General features: G+C 55.1%; 1 protein-coding gene across 1 annotated transcript; it reads left to right on the top strand.

Annotated features, from left to right (window-relative positions):
* Positions 1-131: 131 nt before the first annotated feature.
* On the top strand, positions 132-19,229 carry FCSK (fucose kinase; the record flags this gene model as incomplete). Its single annotated transcript, XM_080702334.1, has 23 exons — positions 132-231; positions 841-992; positions 2,813-2,863; positions 3,677-3,802; positions 4,153-4,225; positions 6,394-6,491; positions 6,879-6,959; positions 8,477-8,596; positions 8,777-8,948; positions 9,318-9,430; positions 9,903-10,004; positions 10,113-10,283; positions 10,940-11,004; positions 12,376-12,746; positions 13,357-13,567; positions 13,732-13,898; positions 13,985-14,206; positions 14,586-14,729; positions 14,841-14,960; positions 17,885-18,072; positions 18,154-18,253; positions 18,752-18,975; positions 19,143-19,229. Exons 1-23 carry the CDS (start codon positions 150-152, stop codon positions 19,227-19,229), a joined length of 3,240 nt encoding a protein of 1,079 aa, XP_080558460.1. The 5' UTR covers positions 132-149.
* Positions 19,230-19,619: the final 390 nt, after the last annotated feature.

The following is a 19,619-nucleotide window of genomic DNA, read 5'->3' on the forward strand; positions in this document are numbered from 1 at the left end:
CTGGCTTCAAACCTGCGCGATCCTCCTGTCTCAGCCTCCCAAGTGTGGGGATTACAAGCGTGCGCCACCACGCTCTGCTCCTAATTCCAATTTATATTCATACACACTCATACATTGCAGCCTCAGGAAGTCCCTCCAGTTTGGTCAAAATGGCTCAGCCAAAGGGAGTTGACTGGACAGTCATCATCCTGACGTGTCAGTACAAGGACAGCGTCCAGGCCTTTCAGAGAGGTAGGTGACGCCCCGCCCTGCCTTGCCTGTAACCTAGACCTTCATAACCCCTTCCCTTGCCGGCCCCCGCCCCCGGGAGCGGGCGGACCTGGGTGGAAACCAGGCTCCACTCCTCCCGAGTCTCTCGTGCCCTCATTCATACCCAGCCGGCTCTTCACTGCTTAATTTTCCCATTTGCAAAACGGGAGTAACAGTACTTCCCTCAGGGAGCTGGATAAGGATCTCCTAAGCTACCCTACAAAAAGCTAAGTCAAAGAAATCAAATAATGACTACTAAAGCCGGGCCTGGTGGTGCACGCTTGTAATCCCAGTACTTGGGAGGCTGAGACCGGAGGATCACAGGTTCGTGGTCAGCCTCAGCTACTTAGTGAGGCCCTCTGCAAGTTAGTGAGACCCTGTTTCAAAGTAAAGAATAAAAAATAGGGCAGGGGGTGTAGCTCCGAGGTAGAATGCCCCTGGGTTCCATCACAGTACCAAAATAAATAAATAAATAATAATAATAATAATGATGATGATGATGATGATGATGATGATGATGACTATTCGTGGGCTTGCCGTGGACGGGCAGGGAGGCCAGGGGGCAGGGCTCAGCACACATTCTGACCACAGAGCTGGAGGTGCGGCAGAAGCGGGAGCAGATCCCCGCGGGGACGCTGTTGCTGGCCTTAGAGGACCCCGAGACACGTGTGGGCAGCGGAGGAGCCACCCTCAACGCGCTGCTGGTGGCTGCCGAACACCTGAGTGCCCGCGCTGGCTTTACTGTGAGTGCCCCCGCGCTGCCGCCCCCCCCTGCGCGTCCCTGTGAGGGCAGATAGTTTCCAAGGTCCCCAGCTCTTCTGGCTCCATCGCCCTGGCCAATTTAGCGTTTGGCTCGTGCTTTGGAATCTGTATGTTGGGTACCCTATCTCCTCCATGCCATCCAGGCAAGGGGAGAAGGCAGGCCCAGCTTTAGTCATGTATTTAGGAAGTTGAAGCCAGTATCTTTTTTTTTGGTACTGGGGATGGAAACCAGGGGCATTCTACCTCTGAGCTACACCCCCAGCCTATTTTTTATTCTTTATTTTGAAATTGGGTCTCACAGACTTGCAAGAGGGTCTCACTAAGTAGCTGAGGCTGACCGCAAGCCGCGATCCTCCAATCTCAGCCTCCCAAATGCTGGGATTACAAGTGTGCGTCACCACACCTGGCAAGCCAGTATCTTTTTTTTTTTTTTTTTTTTGCAGGTCTGGGGATGGAACCCAGGGGCATTTGATCTCCGAGCTACACTCCCTGCCCTATATTTTTTTCTTTATTTTGAAACAGGGTCTCACTCAGTTGCAGAGGGCCTCACTAAGTAGGTGAGGCTGTCCACGAACCGCAATCCTCCAGCCTCAGCTTCCTGAATGCTGGGATTACAAGTATGCGCTACCACACCCGACTGCGAGCCAGTATCTTAATGTAAGGTTTTCTGACTTTTTGTGTGTATGTGTATTGGGGATGGAACCCAGGGGCATTCTAACTCAAAGCTATACCCCCAGCCCTATTTTTAACTCTTTATTTTGAAACAGGGTCTCCCTAAGTTGCAGAGGGTCTCACTAAGTAGCTGAGGCTGTCAACAAATCTGCAACCTTTCAAGTACTGAGATTACAAGTTTGCGCCTCCACGCCTGGTTTGTAATCCCAGCATCCGGGAGATGGAGATTGGAAGATCGCGATTCATGGACAGCCTCAGCAACTTAGCGAAGCCGTTCATGACTCAGTGAGACCCTGTTTCAAAAAATAAAGACACAAAAAAATAGGGTTGGGTGTGTAGCTTGGAGGTGCAATGCCCCTTGGTTCCATCCCCAGTACCGGGAAAAAAAATTCATAGGTCTTAAACCAGGTGTGGTTGTGTAGTCCTGTAATCCCAGTACCTGAGAGGCTGGGACAGGAGCATTGTAAGTCCGAAGCCAGCCCCGGAGATTAGTGAGGCTCTCAGCCACCTAGTGAGACCCTGCTTCTAAACAGAAACATAAAATCGGCCAGGGGTGGGGTAGCTTGGAGGTTGAAAGCCCCTGGGTTCCATCCTCAGTACAACAGACACACACACATACACACACACACGTGCGTGTGTGAGATCTTGCTACCCTGGTCTCTTATGCCCACATGGCACCTTTCACAGAAACTGAGATGTGGTTTCCCTCGCAGGCAGGACGTGTGAGTTGGCCCCTGTGATGCACACCCCCCAGCTACTTTATTCCCTCATTTTGCCTGCAGAGCCAGCACCTCGGCACAGGCATGCTTTGGGCATGGGGTGGGAACTGTGGTTGCCATGGAATCCACACCCCTGAGTCAGCTAGGCAACCTCAAGTCATCGCCTTTAGCCTCTCCTCCAAACCAAGAGGGGGAAGTGGCCCAGGTAGAGGGCAGGGCGCTGGGCTCCCTGACCCAGGAGCAGCCGGAGCTGCCCCTTGCCTGTCAATGGCCAGTGGTCTTGAACTTGCCTTTTGTCCATTGGGTGTCTGGGTGGATTCATGTTGAGACCCTTCCTTGGTTGGAAGGTGCCAACCTCCAGGTGCCCTCTGCCCGAGGATCTGACAACAGGGCTCTCCCGCTCCTGACAGGTAGTCACGTCTGCTGTCCTGCATTCAGCCTGGATCCTCATTCTGCACATGGTGAGTGGAATCGGGGCATGGGCCATGCAGAGCGTCGGAACCCTGATTCTCAGAGGCATTCTACCTCTGAGCTGTACCCCTGGCCCTATTATTTTATTTTATTTTTTTGGTGGTACTGCTGGGGTTCCTGGAAGCCCTTCTACTTCCGGGCTACACTCCCAGACCTATTTTTACATTTTTATTTGGAAACAGGGTCTCCTAAGCCAGTGCGTGCGGCTGGCTTTGAACCTGCGCGATCCTCCTGTCTCTGCCTCCCAAGCGCGGGGATTACAAGCGTGCGCCACCACGCCCAGCTTATTTTTTTATTTTTTATTTTGAAACAGGACCTGTTGTGTGCTGGCCTCAAATCTGCAATCCTCTTGTTTGAGCCTCCCAGATACTGAGTTTACAGGCCTGTGCCTCCGCATCCAGCTCATATTTGTGTTTTCTAACTTTTTTTTAGTGATTATGTTAATTTAAAAAATTATAAGGGAAGTTCCCAACATAACACTCTTTTTTTGAGGTACTGGGGATGGACCCCAGGGGCATTCTACCTCCAAGCTACACCCTAGCCCTATTATTCTTTATTTGGAAACAAGGTCTCACTGAATTGCAAAGGGCCCCTCACTAAGTATCTGAGGTTGTCCACGAACCAAGATCTTCCTGTATCAGCCTCCCAAATGTAGGGATTACAAGAGTGCACACCACGCCCAGCTCCCAAGATAACACTTTCTACGCGTGTTCTACTCAAAGTCTGCCACCCTCGCATAGCTGATGAGGTGTGCCAGTTTCTCCATCCCCAGGGCTCCCTCACCAATCCCTGCTCCCACCTAGGGCCGAGACTTCCCCTTCGATGACTGTGGCCGGGCCTTCACCTGCCTCCCTGTGGAGCACCCCCAGGCCCCGGTGGAGGCCTTGGTCTGCAACCTGGACTGCTTACTGGACATCATGACCCACCGGGTAAGCAGGCGGTGGCTTGAGGGGCCTCACCTAGGCAGAGCCGCTTCTGCCACACCGTGCCAGCTCAGATAGGGAAACCCAGGAAGAATGGTTTTCCAGGTACCTAGTTAGTTAGAGCCTCCTTGGGGCTTGGTCACCTTGGGGAGGGGTGGCCCTGGGTGGGGTGGGAGGAGAGGTTAGCATCGAGACCATGAGTCTTGAGAGGTCCCTGGTCCTCTAGCAGCATATCCCTGGACCAGATGCCCCGGAGCATGTGAAGCAGGCTATCATGCCTGTGGGGGAGTAGGGGAAGGGCTGGGCCGGGCTGCCCAGCTGTGCTCACTGTCTCTCTGCTCATCCACCCCCTGCAGCTGGGCCCAGGCTGTCCCCCAGGCGTGTGGGTCTGCAGCACCGACATGCTGCTCTCTGTCCCTCCCAAGCCCGGTGAGTCTGAAATGGCCTGAGACCAGCTTCCCCTGCCACAGCTGCAGCAGGCTTCTCCCTTTTGGTCACCCTGGCTCCGGGCCTGCCCCACTGCCCTATTCAGAAAGGAAGTTTAGGAGCTAAGCGTGGTGGTGCACACTTGTAATCCTAGCATTCAGGAGGCTGAGACAGGAGGATCGTGGTTCGCAGCCAGCCTCAGCTACTTAGTGTCGCAGACCAGCTCAGTCTAATTGGGGCGCGAGTCCACTCGCGGTCGAGAATCTCAGCAAAGATGGGGAAGGATGAGAGTGAAGTACTGCAGCCTCTTCTCTGCAGCGATTCTTTCCCTTCTAGGAGCTAAGAGTTCCTAGTGACGGCGCTCTCTAGAAAGAATCTGATATGGACAAAGGCTTCTTGAGCCAATGACAATTTATTGCAGGAACCCAGAAAAATTTATACCCTTCACCAGTGAGATTAATAATAGGAGAAAAAAGAAAAGGGGTGTAATCACAGCAAAACAATAGTGAATTACATGCAAACAAAGTAAATGACTAGTCTAGCATTTAGGAGATTAACTCCGGATCTTTCTTCCGATATTGCAGCAGAGCAGGTCCAAAGGGTAACTTCCAGAGGAAATACAGGCACGCCCAAGGCCCAGGGCTTGGAGAATACTCCTTCTCATGGAATCTTCTTTTGCTTTCTTTTTTGAAGTTTCCATCTATATCCATATGACAAGCATGGGGAGATATGGCGGTCCAGGGAGATGCGATGGGCGTCTCTAAGATCTCATCCGCCTTGCCTTCTGAAGTCTGAAAGCTTACAAAAACTCACAACACAGCATGGCAAATAAAACACCACAAACAACACCATGAAGTTCTTGGATTTAGTTGTCAGATGTATTTCCTTAACTGCTGAACACTCTTCTTTAGACAACAAGCCTATTAAAAACCTATTCATCTTTAATAATCCATTTCCCTGTCACAAACCCTCTGCAACCTGCTTCTAACTTTCTAATTCCTTTCTTTCCCAGTTGGGACGTTCTTATGATAAGCTCTTCTTCATGCAAAAATGCTTTTCTTACTCTTAGGGTATTTCCTTTCCTTCATACATATATATTTAGAACATCTGTCCTTTATTTTGTCATATTCATTTCTAACCATGCGGCCAGTCTCTCTGTCTCGGGGAATGCTCATACTGGGCGTAAAAGTCAACAATCTTTTTCCTTCGGCTCTATTGTATTTGGGCAACTAAGTTGTTCATCAACTAAATTGCTTTGAAGTCACACACAAAGTTTTATATTCTCTGTCTCTAGGCAGGATCTCAAGGGTAAACAGAGTTACCTTAAACTGAGCTACCGGTTACCGGAGTTAATGGCTTAACCTAAATTAGTGATAGGAATGAGGGTCGGAGACCATTTGTGATTGCTGCAGCTGGAATGCTTATCACAGCATCTGAGTTCTGGCCAGTTTTTTCATTACTATTGAGCAAAGCCAAGGGCGTTTAGACAAATTATTAGAGAATTTATTTCCACGGACTCAATTTCTTTCATAGTCCTGATCTCACATCACTGGAGCAATTCGTGTAGAGAGTTAAAAGGAATCATTATCAAGAAAATAATAGTCATGAAGGGTATCTAAAAGTGGGGGGTACTTTGGCCAGAGACGACACCTCCTTCTCGGGGCTTGTTGCCGATTGGCTATGTGGAGTGGGGTCTCAACACATAGATGCCGAGGCAGCAGGCGGTCTCGGCAACTTAGCTACTTAGGTACTCTGCAACTTAGTGAGACCCTGTTTCCAAATAAAGAATAAAAAATAGGGCTGGGGGTGGAGCTTGGAGGTAGAATGCCCCTGGTTCCATCCCCAACATCGCAAAAGAAGGAAAAAAAAAAAAAAAAAAAAAAAAAGGAAGGAAGGAAGGAAGCTTAGGGTATGGAGAATGCAGATGCAGCCCAGACCAGGCGGCAGGCCTTTCCCGCCGGCTCCCAGCCCGCATGTCTATGGACAGAACCCTTTGTGGAAGGTCTCTGGGAGAGAGTTGTCATTCCCCCAGAGGAATGTCCATTTGGCTTCGGAAGCCATACTTCCCTTTTAGAGGAGCTTGATACCCCAACTCTGGGCTCTTGCTTTGTTGTGGCTGGGGGCGCCATGCCTTGGGGATCCTGGCAGCCTCCTGACTGTGCTGCCCGCAGGGATCAGCTGGGATGGTTTCCAGGGAGCCAGAGTGATCGCCTTTCCTGGAAGCCCAGCTTATGCTCTGAGTCACGGTGTCTACCTCACTGACCCCCAGGTAATGCCCCTGGGGCAGCGGAGCCTCGGGCGCCTTCCTGGCTCACGCGTGGGCGACCTCTCCTCCTGAGTTTTCCAGCACGGTCCTGAGCCCAAGGGGCCTCCTCCATGGTAGTGGTCCCGGTGCCCGCTTGCTTTGCCACAAATGAATTCCACACTGGCCTCCTGCCAGGCTCTGCGCTTGGCTTGGGGGCTGTGAAGATGACTTGGTCCTGCCTCTGGCTGTCTGTGGGCGGTGGTCTCAGTGTTCTCCCGCCTCGAGTGCGGTGGTCCCTGCCCGATGTGCATCCTTCTTGTGCTTGGCGAACGCGGGCTGGCACCTATGGCTCTGCCTGCTTTCTGCATCCTCTCCTGCTCCCTTTTCCAACACTCTTCCTTCCCCACCTAGGGCTGCGTCTTGGATATTTACTACCGGGGCACCGAGGCAGAGATACAGCGGTGTGTCAGGCCTGATGGGAATGTGCCACTGGTATGGCGGCCGGGCGGCTGGGCTGGGGCTGGGGGTCTTTCGGGGACCTTTTGGGACAGGAGAGGGTAAATTTGCCTTCCTTCCTGGGAAAGAGCCCCATTCCTTCTAGAAGATCCCAGGGAAGGGTAGAACCAGAATCTGAGGAAGGTCCAGCCCTGGCATTCAGGAGAGCAACTGCAGCCAGAATCCAAGGAAGGGCTATCCCTGGAATTCAGGGTATTGTCCTGAACCAGAAAGCCTAGAGCTGAAATGTGACTAGTCAGGAGATGCGGTTGAGAGGAGGCTCCGCCAGGTGTGGTAGTGCACGCCTAAAATCCCAGTGCCTGGGAGGCTGGGACAGGAGGATCCCAGGTTGGAGACCAGCCTCAGCAATGTAGCAAAAATCTCACCAACCTAGAGAGATCCTGTTTCCAAAACAAAAACAAAAAAAAGGAAAAAAGAAGGGTTTTAGGGGTGTAGTGTGGAGGTAGAATGCCCCTGGTTTTATTTATTTATTTTATTTATTTATTTTTTTTGGTGGTACTGGGGTTCCTGGAAGCCCTTCTACCTCCGGGCTACACTCCCAGACCTATTTTTACATTTTTATTTGGAAACAGGGTTTCCTAAGCCAGCGCGCGCGGCTGGCTTCGAACCTGCGCAATCCTCCTGTCTCTGCCTCCCAAGCGCGGGGATTACAAGTGTGCGCCACCACGCCCGGCTATGCCCCTGGTTTTAATCCCTAGTACCACAAAAAAAAAAAAAAAAAAAAAAAAAGCTGGGTGTGGTGACGCACACTTGTAATCCCAGCATTCGGGAGGCTAAGACCAGAGGATTGCAGTTCACGGACAGCTTCAGCTACTTAGTGAGGCCCTCCACAACTTAGTGAGACCCTGTTTCAAAATAAAGAATAAAGCCAGGTGTGGTGGTGTACGCTTGTAATCCCTGCGCTTGGAAGGCTGAGACAGGAGGATCGCACAGTTTTGAAGCCAGCCTCGGCTACTTAGTGAGACCCTGTTTCCAAATAAAATATAAAATAGGTCTGGGAGTATAGCCCGGAGGTAGAAAGCCTCTGGGTTCCACCCCTAGTACCACCAAAAAATAAAAAATAAAATAAAATAAAGAATAAAAAATAGGGTGGGGTATAGCTCGGAGGTTGAATGCCCCTGGCTTCCATCCCCAGGCCCACATTAAAAAAAAAAAAAAAAAAAAAAAAAAAAAAAAAAAGGAAAAGAAAAAAATAAGAAAATAAAAAAGAAAGGTTCAGAAGCAGATTCAGAGGATGCTTCCAGAACGGAGGATTAGGATAGGAGCTATAGAGGAGGTGGGGAGGAGGCCTGAGAGTTGAGGAGTCTCAGAAGGTGCCTTGGTGCCCCAAGTGTGCCTGAAGCCTGGTGCTGGGTGGCTCAGAGGCCTGAGGTCCCTGCCTGGCATGGCACCTGGCCTCCCTGGGCCCATCTGCCATGCCCACGTGCCCTCCCAATGCATGCCCGAGCCTGGCCCCAAGGCCCTGCCACCTGACCTTCACGGGGCCCCTCCAGGTCTCTGGGCTCGTCTTCTTCTCTGTGGAGACTGCCGAGCACCTCCTGGCCACCCACGTGAGCTCACCCCTGGATGCCTGCACTTATATGGGTTTGGACTCTGGAGCCCAGCCTGTCAAGGTGACTGGGGGAGGGACACTCGGGGTCCTTGGCTGGGGGCGCGGTTCTGTGTTGACCTCAGGCCGGCTCCTCCGCCACCGTGGCTCAGTACCTCTGTGTATGGGCCTGTCTCGGCTCAGCCTTGGGATTGCGGGCCCTGCTCCTGCCCCTCCAACAGCGTGCATCTTACCTTCACCCCAGCTGTCCCTGTTTTTCGACATCATGCTCTGCATGGCTCGGAATGTGAGCAGGGAGGACTTCCTGGCTGGGTGGCCCCCGGAGATGGGGCAAGGTAATATGCACGCCGCAGGTTATCAGCAGAGTGCCCGGGCCCAGCTGTGGAGGGAGCTTCGCAGTCAAGTCCTCACCATGGGTGAGTACTGGCTGTTGGCTCTGTGGGGTGGGGAGACTCAGAGTGAGGACCCCTAGAACGAGGCTGTCCCTTGCATCCTGGACCAGGCAGCCCACCCATGGCCTGGACAATACATCCCCATCCAGGGCCCTCCCATGCAGATGTCCACCTTTCCCATCATCCTCTAATCCTTCTTGTGCTCCAGTTCCAGTCTGTCCACTTGTTGAGGGCTTGGGGTTCTTGCAGAACCAGCTTCCCATCCGGCCAACAGGCTGTTGGCCATGACTGTCTCACTGGTGTCTGAGGAGGACACACATGCTGGACTGGGGGGCGTCTCGCGTCAGAGCTGCAACAGGCACAAGGCTGGGGTCAGCGCTTGTGTCTTTACAGCATACGTCCCTGACGGCAGCTACAGCTACTTGACTTCCTCAGCCAGTGAGTTCCTGAGCAGCCTCACGCTGCCTGGGGTCCCCAGGGCCCAGATCGTCCACTCCCAGGTGGAGGTGAGACCTGCCTATCCCTCAGCGGTGCCTGTTGGGCTCTAGGGAAAGGACTCGCCCAGGCTTGGGGCAGATCACCCATGGGTGTTGGTGCTCTTATCTCCGTTTTATACGTGAGGCACTGGAGGCTCTGAGAGCCTGAGTAACTTATCCAGGACCGCAGGACGGCTAAGTGGCCAAGTCACTTACCCGAGGCCTGCCCGATAGGCTAAGGAAGCCCATTCTTCAGAGTCGGCGTGGGGGGACAGGCACCTGTGATGGGCCTGGCACAGAGAGTACAGAGGGGCCTTGGGGGGCTGGGTAGGTGGGATGGGAATGGGCCTCAGGCTGGGGCCAGGGCAGGTTCAGACAGGATCTGGCCGGCCAGAGTGTCTGGGGAGCAGCGGGCCTTGATGTTCACACCACATGCTCAGTCAGGAGGAGGTGGGGGGCAGCGCCCTGCCCTCCGCCCTCGTGACCTTCCCTGGCTTCACAGGAGCCCGCGCTCCTGACAGCCGGGAGCTCTGTGATCAGCTGCCTGCTGGAAGGCCCTGTCCACCTGGGGCCTGGGAGTGCCCTGCAGCACTGCCACCTGCGGGTGAGGCTGAGAGCACGGGGAGAGGGAGGGCAGGAGGGTGGCCCGCGTCCTGCGTGGGTAAGGGCTGTGCGCCTGCCCAGCCAGGACGCCTCTCCTCCTCCCTGCCAGGGCCCCATTCACATCGGCGCCGGCTGCTTCGTGAGTGGCCTGGACACAGCTGAGTCCAAGGCCCTGCATGGCCTGGAGCTGCGTGACCTCGTCCTGCAGGGACACCATGTGTGGCTCCCCGGCTCGCTGGGCCGGGCCTTCACCCTCATTGGCCGCCTGGACAGCTGGGAAGTAGGTCTTACATCCAATCACCCCTTCTTCAGGCTTGGGGACCCACTAGGGTCTGGCCCTCCCCCACCGCAGGGCCCTCTGAGCACTGGCCTGAGGGACTGGCTGCTGTGGGTGTGGCCAGGAGAGTGGTCAGGCCTTCTCCCTCTCCTCTTATCTGCTCTGTGAGCTGGGTTTGGTGAAGATTTTTTTTTTTTTTTTTTTTTTGTGGGTCTGGGATGGAACCCAGGGACATTCGACCTCCAAGCTATACCCCCAGCCCTAGTTTTCATTCTTTATTTTGAAACCGGGTCTCACTGAGTTGTGGAGGGCCTTACTAAGTAGCTGAGGCTGTCTGCGAACCGCGATCCTCTGGTCTCAGCCTCCCGAATGCTGGGATTACAAGTGTGCGCCACCACGCCCGGCGGGTGAAGATTTTTATTCCCATTTTATAGGCTAGAGACTTAGGCTCTAGGACCCGAGGTGCCTCCTTTGGGACCTGGAGCCAGTTATGGAGGCTCAAAACCCTGAATTGGCTCCAAATCCCAGGTCTCTGCGCAGGAGTGCTGAGGCTGTGCACAACTCGCTCAGTGTGTGTCCCTGTCTGGCCTCCAGTCCCCGCCCTCCCTGACCCCTTCCCAGGCCCCCACAGCCCTGACTGCCTTCTCCTCTCCTGCCAGAGACAGGGGCCAGGCACGTATCTCAACATGTCCTGGGGTGAATTCTTCAAGAAGACAGGTGTTCGGTAAGGTGGATGCCTCAGTGGGCTTCTGGGCATCTAGGCAGCCAGGGTGGCCTCTTCTTTGGGGCTTATCCCTGCCCCAGATCAGCTCCTGCCCCTTACCATTCACCTGGCCTGGGTAGGTTGGAGGAGCTGGGTCCCTCCCTTCTACCCCCCTTCCTATTGAACCCAAGGGCACTTTCCCACTGAGCTACATGTCAGCCCCTCCCCCCCTTTTTGTTGTACTGGGTATCGAACCTGAGTTGGGGGGTATTCTGCCTTAGAGCTACACTCCCAGCCCTGTTATTATTGTTGTTGTTCTTGTTGTTGTTGTTGTTGTACTGGGGATGGAACCTAGGGGCCTTCTACCTCCAGGCTATACTCCCAGACCCCAGGTATTATGTTTTGTTTGGAAACAGGGTCTCACTAAGTTGCTGAGGCTGTCTTCGAACCTGCATGATCCTCCTGTCTCAGCCTCCTAAATACTGGGATTACAAGCGTGCGCTACGATGCTTGTTTTTAGTTTTGAAACAGGGTATCACTGAGTGGCAAAGGGCCTTGCTAAGTAGCTGAGGCTGTCCTTGAACCACAATTGTCCAGTCTCAGCCTTCTGAATGCTAGGATTAGAAACATGTGCCACCATGCCCAATTTAAAAATATTTTTGTAATCCTAGTACTTGGGAGGCTGAGACTGGAAAATCATGCTTTGGTTGGTGGCTAGCCTCAGCTACTTAGTGAGGCCCTCCACAACTTAGTGAGACACTGTTTCAAAATAAAGAATAAGAAATAGGACTGGGGGTGTGTCTCAGAGGTAGAATGCCCCTGGATTCAATCCCCAGTACTAAAATGTATGTATGTATGTATGTATGTATGTATGTATGTATGTATTTTGGTGGTATTGGGGTTCCTGGAAACCTTTCTACCTCCGGGCTACACTCCCAGAACTGTTTTTATACTTTCAATTTGGAAACAGGGTCTCTTAAGCCAGCGCAGCTGGCTTCGAATCTGCGTGATCCTCCTGTCTCTGCCTCCCAAGCACAAAGATTATAAGCGTGAGCCACCACGCCCGGCTTTATTTTGAGACAGGGTCTCACTAAATTGCGGAGGCTGACCTCAAACTTGCAGTCCTCCGCTTTAGCCTCTGAGTGACTGAGATGATAGGTGCATGCCACCACATCCTCCCCCTAGACGACTCTAGATCCCTGGCTGTGCTCAGAGTTTGGGGTTTTTGTTCAGAGGCCTGGGGAAAATGGCCAGGCAGCCGGGCCTCGCTCACCCACAGGCTCTTGCTGCCTTAGAGGAGCGTGTGCTGTCCCTGTGAATGGACACGGGTCAGTGTTTGGAGAGAAGGTAGGTTTGGCTTCCCTCCGGCTCATGTGCCTCTCCCTGTTTCAGAGACTGGGACCTGTGGGACCCCGACACGCCCCCCGCAGAGCGTTGCCTTCTCAGTGCCTGCCTCTTTCCTGTTCTCCATCCCTCGAGGGCAGTGGGGCCCGGGGACATGCTGTGGATGCTGCACCCCCAGGAGGCTGGGGGTGAGGCCCTGAGGGCATGGCGCGCCTCCTGGCGCCTGTCGTGGGAGCAGCTGCAGCCACACCTGAACCAGGCGGCCACTCTGGCCTCCCGCCGGGACCTATTCTTCCGCCAGGCCCTGTGGAAGGCGCAGCAGGTGCTGGAGACCCGGCAGGACCTCAGCCTGTGCCCGCTGATCCGGGCCGCTGTCCACGAGGGCTGTCCTGGGCCCCTGCTGGCCATGCTGGACCGGGGTGAGTGTGCTGCGCCTTAGAGTCGGGGAGTCAGCCAGGCCCTGCCCCGCCCTCAGCCTTCAGCTGAGTGGACTGGAAGCCACGTGGCCCTCCAGTGGAGAAACACGCATTGCTTGGGCTTCATGCCCGGCACTGGGGAGTTTGGTCAGAGCTTGTGGCCTGGCTGCTGAGCCTTGGGGTCCGCAAAGCACTGGTAAACCTGCACGTTCTGTCCTGGGTGCTGGGGTGTGGCTCGCAGGGCCTACCGGAGGGGATGTCGGCAGCTCTGCCTGGGGCCCCAGTCACATGGTCTGGGTGCTGGGGGCAGAGCCTCAGCTTCAGAGGTAGCACCTCATTAGTGGTTCGGCAGAATACTGAGGCTATGGGGTGTTGTCCTCGTTTAAGTGACCCACCGACAGCCACCCAGCTAGTTGTTGGAGAGACTGACTTGGATCCAGGTGGTTTGACCCTGAGCCTTAGCTCTTCCCCCACGGGCATCCTGAGTGGGGCCAGCAGCATGAGAGTGTGCTGGGCAGGAAGCGGGTCCATTCGTAGGCAGAGGTGAGGGTCCAAGGCTGTTGGGTAGTCTTTGGGGGTCCTCTGCTGCCACCCCTAACTCTTGGCCCCTCAGTCACAGCTGGAGCTGGAGACCCTGGCGTGGCAGCCCGGGCCCTGGCCTGTGTGGCGGATGTGCTGGGCTGCATGGCAGAGGGCCAGGGCGGCTTACGGAGCGGGCCAGGTGCCAACCCAGAGTGGATGCAGCCCTTCTCACACCTGGAGCACGGAGACCTGGCGGTGGGTGTGGAGGCCCTCGCCCAGGAGAGGAGCAAGTGGCTGAGTAGGTGGGTGCTAGCGGAAGGCAGACCCCTTGGAGCAGCCTCTGGCCACCTGGGGAAGCAGCCCCCGATGGTGGACGTCCCGAGAGAGATGAGGCCCTTTGCGTTGCCAGGGTGGGCAGGTCTCTCAAGCCGGGCTCTCCAGTGGCCTCTCCCTTCCCTCCTGGCAGGCCAGCCTTGCTGGTGCGAGCTGCCCGCCACTATGAGGGTGCCGCGCAGATCCTGATCCGCCAGGCTGTGATGACAGCCCAGCACTTCGTCACCACGGAGCCGACAGAGCTGCCAGCGCCCGGGCAGTGGGTGGTGGCCGAGTGCCCAGCCCGTGTGGACTTCTCTGGTGAGCCTCTTGCAGGGGCTGGGGTGAGGGTAACCACCCTGGGCCAGGCCGACAGGCCCCGTGACCAGCTCCTCAAACTGCCATAGGGGGCTGGAGCGACACGCCACCCATTGCCTACGAGCATGGTGGGGCGGTGCTGGGCCTGGCTGTGCGAGTAGATGGCCGCAGGCCCATCGGGGCCAGGGCGCGGCGCATCCCAGAACCTGAGCTGCGGCTGGCCGTGGGGCCTCAGCAGGATCAGATGGCCATGAAGATAGTGTGCCGGAGCCTGGATGACCTGCGAGATTACTGCCAGCCCCACGCGCCAGGTCAGGGTGCCCCAGGATCTGAAGGTGGGGGCACATACAGCCAGCTGGGATGGGGGCAGAACTTGGAGTCTCTCCATGGAAGACTGCAGGTCTCTGGGATTGGGCTTCAAGGGTAGCCAGGAAAGTTGGGCCTCAAAGGAAAGGGCTGGAGGTCACCCAGTGCCTCCAGAGGCGCATATAGGCACAGGAGAAAGATGGCACCTTTGCCGGTGTTTGGGAACCAGGGGCCCTTGTTTTGAGGATGGGCCTGTGCTGCTGCGAGGTGATGCGCCATATCCGGACGAGCCCTATCCAGAGGTGGGAAGTTGCAGGGGGCAGTGGGCTTCTGATCGGTATCCCAGGAAACCCAGTTCCTTTCTTTGTGCCTGTCCCTTTGTAGGGGCCCTGCTGAAAGCAGCCTTAATCTGTGCGGGTGTCGTGCACATCCGCTCCGAGCACCCACTGCACGAACAGCTGCTGCACGCCTTCGGGGGTGGCTTTGAGCTGCACACATGGTCTGAGCTGCCCCACGGCTCTGGCCTTGGTGAGTCGGTCCTGGTCCCTGCTGCCCACTTACTCTGTCACAGCTCCCCAGTCTGGGGCAGGCCTGGGCTGGGCAGGGCAGCTCATGCCTGGGCCCTGTCCATGCCTGTAGGCACCAGCAGCATCCTGGCAGGCGCCGCCCTGGCCGCTTTGCAGCGGGCTGCAGGCCGGGTGGTCAGCACGGAGTCCCTGATCCATTCGGTGCTGCACCTGGAGCAGGTCCTTACCACAGGTATGAGGCAGCCCAGCTCGGGGTGGGCTCTGGCACTGTCCCAAGGACCTGGGGACCCCTTGGATCTGTCGGCAGCCTCGTTAACTGTGCTGTTCCTAAAACTAGTTTCCGCCTTATTACTCTGACCGTTTTTGGTGGTTTTAAATTTGAAGTGTTCTACCTTGAAGGTGCTGATGTGAGCACCTACTGAGTGCCAGAATCTGCTGTCCCTTTCGTGTGTGTTGGGCACTTTCTGGCACCAGGTGCTGTTTTTGGTGGCTCTGTCCCCTTCAGGCTGTCCTTCAGGCCTGCGGGGGCAGAGCTGGGCTTGGAGTGGACGACAGGCGTCGCTGCCCTCTGGCAACTCGCCTCTCCCTTGGGCTCTGGTCATCTGTACACATGGCTCTCCAGCCACATGATGGGGCAGTGAGGGCAGCCAGGGCCATGATCTAATGGGATGCTCCTGGTGCCAAGCTCTCCTCCTGGCCACCGAGGCAGCTTGGAATCCCTGTAGTGTGGAGCAGCCAGAGCACTGTCTGCATCCAGATCCCAGTGGCTTCTGTGCAACAGCCTCATCTCTGTAAGGTCTCTATTGTGGTGTCTTCTCCCGTCCCACTGCAGCCCAGCCTCTTGCTCTCATTTAAATGACCGGCATCCCATAATAGGTAGCCATTAGCAAAACGGTTAGACAGGGAGAACTTCCCAGCTTCCTCTTGAGGTGTGCCATTCAAGTTCTGATTGGCCAGCTGACAGCCATTTATTGAGAATCCACTTTGTGTTGAGTCCTGGGGATAAGATGAGGGAACACAGGGCCCTTGCCCTCAAAAGTCATAGGACGTAAGGAAGAGGGACATTAGTCAGTGACCACTCGAGAGTATCATGTCAAGAGGACTGAGGGATGCAGTCCTTTTGACATTTCAAGTTGGATCCTATAGCTGTGTTTTGACTGTAAGGTTCCAAATGTCTACTGACATTTGCTTTATTTATTTATTGTGGTACTGGGGGTTGAACTCTGGGACAGTCTACCTCCAAGCTACACCCTCGACCATTTTTTTTTTAATTTTGAAATAGTGTCTCGCTAAGTTGCTGAGGCTGGTCTTGAACCTGTGATCCTCCTGGCTCAGCCTCCCAGGTACTGGGGTTACAAGCGTGCACCACCATGCCCAACTTATTTTTTGAAACAGGGTCTCACTAAGTTGCTAAGTTTGGCATTGAACCTACAATCTTCTTGTCTCAGCCACCCAAGTACTGGATTACAAGTTTGCACCACCCTGCCTGGCACTTTTATTTATGTATTATTTTTGTGGTACTGGGGATTGAACCCAGGGCCATTCTGCTTCTGAGGTATACTGCCAGCTGTGTGTGTATGTGTGTGTGTGTGTGTGTGTGTGTGTGTGGTGTGTGTGTGTGTGTGTGTGTGTGTTCCTGTGGATGGGACCCAGTGGCATTCTAGCTTTGAGCTACACCCCTAGCCCAATTTTTTCTTCTTTTTTTTTTTTTTTTTTTTTTTTTTTGTGGATCTGGGGATGGAACCCAGACACATTCAACCTCCGAGCCACACCCCCTGCCCTATTTTTTTTATTCTTTATTTTGAAACAGGGTCTCACTAAATTGTGGAGGGCCTAAGTAGCTGCAGCTGTCCATGAAGCGCGATCCTCTGGTCTCAGCTTTCCAAATGCTGGGATTACAAGTGTGCGCCACCACGCCCGGCCAGATTTTTTATTCTTTATTTTGAAACAGGGTTTCATTGAGTTGCAAAGGGCCTCACTAAATAGTAGCTGAGCCTGTCTGCCAACCCTGATCCTTCTGTCTCAGCCTCTCAAATGCTGGGATTACAAGCATGTGCCACCATGCCTAGATATTTTTAAAAATTTTTTTTGCGGTACTGGGGAACCCAGGGGCATTCTACCTCCGAGCTACACTCTCAGCCCTATTTTTTGTTCTTTACTTTGAAACAGGGTGTCACTAAGTTGCAAGGGGCCTCACTAAGTAGCTGAGGCTGTCCTCCAACCATGATCCTCCTGTCTCAGCCTCCCAAATGCTGGGATTACAAAGTGCACCACCACACTATAAGATTGTATGAGCGTGTGTGTCCCCAGTAGCATAGAGACACGCCGAGATCCATAATAAGTCTTACGGATATCTTTATTCGTGGGGGATCGGCCTCCAGCCCCCGCGTGGCCGCGGGGACCAGTGGCGGGCGGGAGAATGCCTCCCTCCCTCTCCGGGTCCTCTCTGAACTCTGCTCCTCTTCTTCCGGGGCGGGAGGCCTGGTCCCCGGAATCGCAGGGCTCCACCTCCTAGCTCCCGGCCCTGCCCCAACCTTACACACACCTGGCCCCCTTTTTTTTGTTTTTAAACAGGGTTTCACTGAGTTGCTGAGGCTGTCCTCAAACCTGTCATTCTCCTGTCTCAGCCTCACAAGTACTGGGAGTACAGGTATGCACCACCATACCTAGCTTATTTTTTTTATTTTGAAACAGTCTCAGTAGGTTGCTGAGAATCTCCCTAAATTGCTGAAGGATATAGCTCTTTTGGGTTAAGAGAAAAAAGAGAGATGCTGATAGGTTATTTCTAACATAAACACTGAGAAGACAGGATGCAGGGACTATTAGGCTGCAGGGAGCTGCCATGCCTTCTCTGCGGAGGCGTATACAGTCCTGCTTTGATGTGGTTTACCCATTTCCCGTTACTTATTGGTTCTGCAGTAAAGCCCTGGCTTTGTGAATTCCAGTCCTGGCTCTGGCCTGAGCCCTGTCTCCCTTGCGGGGACTAGCCTGCTCCCAGGTCTGGGGTGGAAGCTACATAGCTCACCTGTCCCAGCTGGAGCTGGAGTAAGCTGGCTTCCCATGCGGGCCGCAGCCGGGGTTCAGGTCCAGGAGCCAGGCTGGCAAGTAGAGTTGGGTCAGATAGGCTCAAATAGTGACAGGGGCCTGGGCTCACAGGAGGTGGCTGGCAGGACCAGGTGGGTGGCCTAATGCCTGGCATCAAGGTGGGGCGCTCCCGGGCCCAGCTGCCACTGAAGGTGGAGGTGGAAGAGGTCAGTGTGCCGGACGGCTTTGTCCAGAAGCTCAGTGACCACCTGCTGCTGGTGTACACCGGCAAGACCCGCTTGGCACGGAATTTGTTGCAGGTGAGCTGGCCTGGAGCCAGGAGGGAGGCAGATGGCGCAGCTTGGCCCATGTCCTCAGGGTACCTCTCCCCCTCCCCACAGGACGTGCTAAGGAGCTGGTATGCCCGGCGGCCTGCTGTGGTGCAGAATGCGCACAGGCTGGTGCAGCAGACCCAGGACTGCGCTGAAGCCTTCCGCCAGGGTGAGGAGCTTGTCAGGGAGGCTGGGGCATCGGGAGTGGCGCTTTGCTGCTTGGGCCTCAGGGCCAGCACAGGCCCCAGATATTAGGCCTCTGGGAAGAGAAACAGCCTGTTTGTCCTCTCCAGGGTCTCACATTTAGATGAGAGACACATCTCAGGACAAAACTTGGCTCATGGGAAAGACCCACCAGCCCCACCTAATAGGAAGCAGATGCGGGAAGAGGCTCTGCCTGCACCTGCGCTGTAGGGAGGTCAGAGCTGCGCAGGCCTCCAGGAGTGTGGCCACACCGCTTTCTAAATGGAACGGAACGCTGACTGCTGTGTGCGCGCGCATCAGCTGTTCACACACATTAGTCCGCAGCCTAGGGGCGGGCTTTATCACTCCCGCTTCCAGCTGGTGGGATCCTAGCTTAACCCTGACACTGGCATGGCACCTCCTCACACTTCACTCCTGAGGGAGTGCAGCCCAGGCACACCACTCCTCTCTGCCCCGACTGCAGGAAGCCTGCCTCTTCTGGGCCAGTACCTCACCTCATACTGGGAGCAGAAGAAGCTCATGGCTCCAGGATGTGAGCCTCTGGCTGTGCGGCGAATGATGGATGTCCTGGCCCCCCATGTGTACGGCCAGAGCCTGGCAGGGGCAGGTGGTGGGGGCTTTCTCTATCTGCTGACCAAGAAGCCTCGGCAAAAGGAGGTTCTGGAAGCTGTGCTGGCCAAGATTGAGGTACACACGGTGTCAGGGCTGGCAAGTGGTGGGAGTGAGAGACCTCACTGGGGCCTATCAACCCACTCGGGGCCACATCTGCAAGTCCCCATGGCCCTGCTGCCTCCGTCCAGCCTCCAGGCCTGAGAGCGGCCCAGAGGCCTCTAAACACCTTCTGTCTTATCCAGGGCCTCGACAACTACAGCATCCACCTGGTGGAAGTGGACACTCAGGGCCTGAGCCTGCAGCTTCTGGGGAGCGAGGCCTCCACCTGATGCCCATGCTTTGATCCTGGGCCGGAGGTGACACCTGGAGCTACAGCTGCCTCGCCCTTCACCCTTCCTCCCCTCCCCACCTATGTCTTTGAATCTGCTCCCAAAGGACGCAGGACTTGGGCAAGTGAGGCAGTGCCTGGGGACAGGGCTGTACCTCTTGGTTGACAGTGGCTGAGGCTTGGCCTCTGCTCCATCTGGACACAGGAAGGTCCTAAGCTCGGTGTCTGTGTGGCCTTCACAAACCCCCTGGCCCAGTGAGGCCTTGGCCCTCTCCCTCTCCATGAGGCCCTGGAGGGAGGGGAGGACAAGCAGCCATCGCACATGGCTGGGACCCCTCGCTAGGCCTGACCCTGGAGAGGCCCTTTGAGGCTTTTCCTGTGGCCTCTCTTA

This window comes from Muscardinus avellanarius (genome assembly GCF_963383645.1).
Source record: "Muscardinus avellanarius genome assembly, chromosome: 10".
Taxonomy (NCBI): domain Eukaryota; kingdom Metazoa; phylum Chordata; class Mammalia; order Rodentia; family Gliridae; genus Muscardinus; species Muscardinus avellanarius.